The following is a 7,500-nucleotide window of genomic DNA, read 5'->3' on the forward strand; positions in this document are numbered from 1 at the left end:
CCGCAGGAAATAATGGATTAATCCTGGAAAGCTGTTGATGTAGCACTTTGCTCCTTATGAAAATAACACGGAGATTATTCGACCAATGAGAATTTAGTTGGACGAGAGCATATCGACCAACTAATCGAGCAGCAGACTACAGCCCTAATTATATCCTCATTATGATGATTATTTTGTATATTATAGTATATTATTCATTATATTTTGTGAAAGCACCAGTACTCATTGTTAGTATGACTTTTATCTGACCCTATGAATTTTACTGATTTTGGGTGTTGGACATGTGACATAAACATTCCATAATCTGCATGTCATTTTAGGTAATATGATATAGCCCTTCTGGGGGGGACCTTTTAAATACAAATAATGGGTCCATGGTCAAGATTAAAACTGTTCCAGATGTGGTCTGTTGTGACACATAATATGTTGTGAGGTAGCTGTCAATCACTTGATGGATGGCCCTAACTGAATTAGTGCCCATGGAGAACCTATGGTAACCCTGAGTTGTGCACCGACAGTGGTACGTTACCCAGACCATCTTTGTACATGGAATGGACCCGACGGCCATCGTCTAATAAACGTCTTCAAAATAAGAACGTCGCCAGCTCTTCCTTTGAACGATACATCATCACACATCCTTCCTTTCACTCATCCCTGCATTACTGTCACTACATCGATATCTTATTCATATCATGATATTTGATTCTGTCGCTGCTCTGTATGATAATAACTGATGAGAAGAAGTCTCATATTTTACTAGTAAATCATGACGCCAGTTAGAATTGATGCCAGCGATGCTTTTAGTTTGTAGATAAACGTGTTTATGATTCATCCTAAACTTCAAATCCAACTCAAACATTTCAGCTCAAACATAAAGGGAACTTTTGATGGTATTAAATGTTGTAACTGTTTTGACGATATCGTCCAGCTGCACACGTACACAACAATAACGTGATGTGAGCGACAGTCCCATCAGAAACATGGCCGCCAGCCGCCGGCAGACACGCAGGATTTATCACATCACAACAGATGATGAGGATGATGTCACTGCTGTCGTTCTCCTCCATGTTTGTTGTCAGCGAGCTGTGAGGCGCCGACACCGAACGATGATGACAGGCGAGAAACGAGACGTTAAAAAAACCACATGAAGTCCGATCAGAGCGTCTGAATCACATCTGCAAACACATCAATATCTGATTTGGTTTGTTTACATCTGGAAATTCAGATCTGAGTCACTTTGAGATTTTGGCGGTTTCAGCCTGTGATGTGAACGAAGACGACTGACTGACATCAGAAAATATATTAACGCAGCTTTAAAATGAGTCATATTGAGAAACTGTTAGTTGTATAAAGTTCCTGCTGTGTGAGTTAAACCAACATGAAGGTGAAATCAGCGGAGTGGCCCTTTAAGGCATCAGTTCAATAACAAGTATTTTGCAGCTGATACTGACAGTGAGCAGACAGATTAATCAATTATCAATAACTTTAACGATTTCCAGGCAGGAAATACTGGACTATAATACAAATACAAAGCCTCAAGCTAAAAACAAACATTGATTCAACAAGTCAGAAAAGACTCTTTGGGGATTTATTTTACATCAATGTATTACAGTTTGACTAATTCCTGATCAGCGGCGTTTAATCCCAAATTAGTTGATTAACAATCCATCAGACTACAGTACTGACTCTGTCCTGTATGATTTATAAAAGCAAATCAATTATAGTTTAGCAAACTCAGTTTTCTTTCACATTTTGTAAATATGTAAAGTTTGTCGCCTGCAGGTGGCTGCTGCACCTGCCGCCCAGTCAGCAGCAGAACTCCGTTCAAAAAACTATAAATTAAGATTAAAGCGTCGCTAATAACAAATCAGCACATCGTCTCATTAAATAACTCAACACAGGACCTCCTTCCGGTCTGCTGCTGCATTCGGTTTATATATAACCCACTATACAGCTGTAATGTTGATCATATTTCTCCTTTTGTCGGCTGTAAATGCAGCCGCCGCGCTGCCTGCAGACGCTACCTGGTTGTGCAGAGAACAGGTGACTCACGACTGTAAGTTTGACTGAAATAACATGAAGTTTGGTTGATGTCGGATGAACTCGGGAGTGAATTCAGGCCTGTTCGGTTCAAATAACGCTGAACAGAGTTTGTTAATGGAGTTAAAGTGTCTGCAGGTAGCTTCCACTTCTCTGTTTTAATCATGTTTGTAGCGTTTGTTTCACAGGTGAACTCACCTTTGTGTACAACTCGTTCACAGACATCGTCCAGCTCGTTTCCCCAAACTACTGCGGAGGTTAAGAGTCCATAATAATCCTGTTCAGGTCCGAGTTTCTTCCTCTAAAGCAGGTGAAACACCTCGCAGCTCCTGGTGCGCATGTCCCCCCGCTGGAGCGGCAGGTGTCCCGCAGGAGTTTCGGTCAGTTTCTCCGGTGTATCTCCGGTGTTCCCTCCGATAATCAGTCCGCGGTGTTTCTGTAGTTTACACGCGCTCGAAGACACGCGAGGAAACCGTGAATAAACACGTGAAACGACCGCGAATAACGTCAGAAACCAGCGGCGGTTCGATAACACGGCGGCCGTCCGTGTACTTCCTGACGGCGGGGAGTTACTCTCACACAGCCCGGTCTGCTTCCTGGAGGACAGCCAGGTTTCTACTGTACACACACACACACACACACACACACACACACACACACACACACACACACACACACACATCACTGGTTCCCAGCATGAGGCTCGGGGCCCACAAAGGGTCTCAACATAAGTCTGAGGGGTCGGAGGATATTATTATTATTATTATTATTATTATTATTATTATTATTATATTTTCTATATTGTCTATTTTTATTTTTTGTATTTAGCCTATTTTATTATTTTTTTTAAATTTTACTTTATTATTATTATTACTTTATTCACATATTTAAGATATTAATTGCTTTTGATCTTTCTTTTTTAAATTTTCTTTAATTTTTTTTAATATTGTCAATTTTATTTTCCGTCATTTTTTCTCAAATTTTCCTTAAAGGTGCAATATGCAAGAATTATGTATGAATTTCAGTTTAAAATATTAAAAAATGAACTGAAATGATCAACAGAATGTGAAGAAATAACAGTTTTGAGTTCATTTCAAAGACGTCTGTGTGTGTTGTGTTGCAGAGATATCGGCTGGTTTGCATCTCTTTATTTATTATTCTTTGATTTATTCCAGCAAACGTCTGCAGATGCTCTCTAACAGAAGACAACACATTACAAACTAATGTGACACAGATACAGGAAATGACTCTTAAATGCTCCGTCTTGTTAGCACTGAGTCGATATCATACTCAGTCAAAGTCCTCGTTACCTAGTTTGCTAGCTAACAGAGCACTGATGATGCGTTATTGATTAGCGTAGCGTAGCTTAATGGACACCTCAACTGTCTGGTGTAACGCTGCCCCCAGCTGGTTCGGAGTGTGGAGCCTGTAACTGTCCTGGACATGACAGATGTGCACGTGTTCTGCACACTGATTACTGAAGATCTTCTTACAAACATATAAATAATCTGCTTTGAATAATAATTTGTGTCTGAAATGATTTTTTCCACAACAAAAGTTCACCCGGACGTTTCCTCCCTCACTGTAACGTCTCAGTGTTTGTTCTCTGGAGGCTTCGAGTCTCCACATCACGCTCCTGTCGGTTGAATACTGGAACACGATTGGCTCCAAACTAGTTGTGACGTCACAGGTTAACCTGAGATTTAAGGTGAACTCAGAGACGCTTTGAAAACAAACTGAGCACCGAGAAGAAGAAGAAGAAGAAGAAGAAGAAGAAGAAGAAGAAGAAGAAGAAGAAGAAGAAGAAGAAGAAGAAGAACATCACCGTCCAGAAGAACCAGAAACGCTGGTTTATGGGTGGAGCAGTCTAATTATTTCCAGCGTGTGTTTCTTTGTGATATTTATGTACGTTGATTGATCGAGACATTGATTGTCTCGGGTGATCGAGCATATTTTTACACACCTGTACACCATCACTCATTACTACATTAACTGTGTTTGCATGTTGTCATGAACCTGATGAAGCGCTGAGAGAAAAGCTCCACCAGTGCTATACTGGTATTTATGTTTATTGTGATGTCATTTCCTGTTGTATCTTTAAATGCTTCATATCCCTAAAAATCTGTACAACCTCATCTAAAAGGTTGTTTAAGCCAATAAACCATCATGATGACAAAAGGATTGAAATTGTGTCTTAAATTTTTTTTTAAAAATGCAAAAATCAGACGTGTTTCAAATTTTACTAAAATAAACAAAACATGTTGATCCAAAACGATTCTGAATGTAGAAACATGAACTACACAGGGCGCCCTCTCACACCGCACGTAGCTGATGACATCATCAACTTGTGACAGGATCAGTTTAAACCGGATTAAACAACCAACGACACCAGTTTCAAAGATCCCTGATTGTATCTCTACAGGTTGAGAGGTTGGTTGTTTTATTTTTTTATTATTATATCAGTTTCCGTCTGCTGATGATGATGTCATAGTGATGTCATCGTGAAACGATATAAACCCAACTAAAGTTCTCATTTCCACACATTGACATGAAAAACTCTGAATTATGATTTCACTTCTTTCATGAATGTAGTGGAGTTACTGCAGACTGTAGAGAGTTTTATTACTTTATTAGTTTTTATTATATTTGTTTTATTTTGTTAATGTGTTCAAATTACACAACAAAAAGTCTTTATACAGTTTAACACCATGAAATCATTTTTGGACAAATTATTATTGTTGTTTTCTAACCTGTAAGTTAAGTTCCTTCACACATATCAGACTCTTTTATTGTCTTAATTCTTTTATTACCATCATGTTTTTCATGTTTTTTTTATTTATATTTATATGTTTATGTTTCTTTTCCGTTTCCTGTCATCACCCCGTCATCCATGTTTAAAGTTCTGGGAAAATAAACCTCTAACATTCAGGCTGCGTTACAAACTGCAGGTGTGGAGTTTGAAACAAAGACGTGGCTTTACCTGCAGGTGCATTATGGGAAATGTAGGATCCAGTGTTTTTTTGGACTAAAAGTCAGGATGTCTCCACCTGCTGCACTGATTTTATTGTGACCATTCAACTTTATGGAAGTATGATACTAACTCACTGGAGTTTGATTAACACTGGCTGTATAAACTTTATTTATTTCTTCTGACATTTATTAATTTTTTGCCTGTTGTGGTGAAACACTGGACACTATCTTCAAGTCTCTTATAATCTTCAACAAAGTTTTATAGGAATTCATTTATAGATGAACTAATTAACAATATATGAAACTGTTCAAATGATCTCAACATCAACCAGCTGCAACTTTTAAAAGTACCAATACAGTAAAAGTACATAAGTATTATGAGCTTGATGTAGTTAAAGTATTGCAGTAAAAGTACATAAGTATTATGAGCTTGATGTAGTTAAAGTATTGCAGTAAAAGTACATAAGTATTATGAGCTTGATGTAGTTAAAGTATTGCAGTAAAAGTACATAAGTATTATGAGCTTGATGTAGTTAAAGTATTGCAGTAAAAGTACATAAGTATTATGAGCTTGATGTAGTTAAAGTATTGCAGTAAAAGTACATAAGTATTATGAGCTTGATGTAGTTAAAGTATTGCAGTAAAAGTACATAAGTATTATGAGCTTGATGTAGTTAAAGTATTGCAGTAAAAGTAGTGGTTTGGTCCCTCTGACTGATATATTATTATATATGACATCATTAGATTATTAATAGTGAAGCATCAGTGTTAGAGCAGCATGTTACTGTTGTAGCTGCTGGAGGTGGAGCTAGTTTACACTACTTTATATACAGTTAGCTAGTTTAGTCCAGTGGTTCCCAACCTAGGGGTCGGGCCCCTCCAAAGGGTCAGCAGATAAATCTGAGGGGTGGTGAGATGATTAATGGGAGAGGAAAGAAGAAAAAACAAAGTTCTGATACACAAATCTGTTTTCAGTTTTTGGACTTTTTCTCTAATCTTTGATTTTTGCTGAAATATTGGATCATTTGAACATTTATGGTTTCATCTTTAACAATGTGTTGTATTTTAAAAGCTTGTTATATTATCCATTGTGTCAAATCTTCATCTGAAAAGTAACTAAAGCTGTCAAATAAATGTAGTGGAGTAGAAAGTACAATATTTCCCTCCGACATGTAGAAAGTAGCATCACATGGAAATACTCAAGTAAAGTAATGAAGTATATTTTAAGTATTTGAATATTTCTTCCAGCACGTCTGTGTTAAACATGTTCAGAGTAACAAGGTCCTCTGAGAGGAGTCTTATCTGAGGTTGTGTAACTTGCTGATAGCGTTATAAAGAAATGTTCTTGTACTTGAACATTAACCTGCAGATGACTGCTGTCGCCTCTGACAGGATACATGTGCTGTAACAGACAGTATGACTGTTACAGAATGATAAAAACAGCTCCTACCTTGGAATAAGGGTGATAATCGCCGGCCATCCTCTCGGGTGAATCAATAGATCCTCATCTGCAGGTAGTTCTGTCCTGTTAGAAGAAGCTCGGGATCATTGTGTGTGTGTGTGTGCAGCGTTAGATCAGCTGACTGACTGACTGTGGGAAGCAGGATCATTCAGACCTGTCTGAGCAAATCTCTGATTCTTACATCAGGTAATCAGCGTCCACTCCCAAAACCACTCCCTCTGCAGGTATGAGCTGTTTACCTGCTGACGACTGTGACGAGACGCCGGTCCACCCACAGCAGCTATTATCATCCTGCCACAACCGTGAAGCCACGAGAACAAATAGCTTCTTAAATAGAAGGGAACTTTAAACTCCTTCTGTTCTGGCAGCGTAGCTCACGCTGAAGTATCTCCTCCATGTTTCCCTCAGGATGAATAATAACTGTGTCATCTGCTCACAGTTTCTTTAGTTTATGATCAAATTACCAACATGTTAGTTCTGAGACTGCTGCAGAGACTAATAACAGCATCATGTGTTCTGTGTAGAGCAGACTCTACTGAGCATGTGCAGTTTTATAGTTTTAGAGCTTCCTGTCAATGATTAGTTCATTTATATAAACAGTTCATTAATGAATATGTTCCCGTGTGTCATCACATGTCGTTAACAACAGATAATTAACTACATCAGTGTGTATTTACTGTGTTGAGGCAGATAATCTGCTTCAACGATGACATCACACCTGGATACAGGGTGGACACAATAACACGAACACCTCAGAATAACCAATCAGGGTCCCGCCTATAAACAGCAGCGGGATGAAGATGATCAATAACTCATCTGCAACATATCTGAGTCTTTATTCATGTCGTTTTGAGCCAGTTTCAGTGTTAAATATTTATTATTACTGTAAAGCTTGTTGTCATCTACTCCAGCGGTTCCCAACCTGGGGGTTGGGACCCCCACAAGGGGTCGCTGGATTAACCAGAGGGCTGGTGAGATGATTGGACAACAAGACTGTGATGTTATTTCAAACTTTCTTCATATTGTTG

At 38.5% G+C, this 7,500-nt stretch overlaps 1 protein-coding gene across 4 annotated transcripts in view; it reads right to left on the minus strand.

Moving 5' to 3' along the window:
* The window catches only part of myo5b (myosin VB), a 52,848-nt gene extending 46,343 nt beyond the window's left edge, over nucleotides 1–6,505 (minus strand). For 2 of the 4 annotated variants that reach the window (XM_042394895.1, XM_042394893.1), the window contains exon 1: nucleotides 6,461–6,505. In XM_042394895.1, the coding sequence (XP_042250829.1) occupies nucleotides 6,461–6,490 (30 nt within the window). In that variant the 5' untranslated portion in view covers nucleotides 6,491–6,505. Of the gene's footprint in view, nucleotides 1–2,238; nucleotides 2,600–6,460 lie in introns of those variants that run through there. The other 2 variants (XM_042394896.1, XM_042394894.1) reach the window with 1 other exon arrangement.
* Nucleotides 6,506–7,500: the final 995 nt, after the last annotated feature.

The sequence above is a fragment of the Thunnus maccoyii genome, chromosome 19 (assembly GCF_910596095.1).
Source record: "Thunnus maccoyii chromosome 19, fThuMac1.1, whole genome shotgun sequence".
Lineage (NCBI taxonomy): Eukaryota > Metazoa > Chordata > Actinopteri > Scombriformes > Scombridae > Thunnus > Thunnus maccoyii.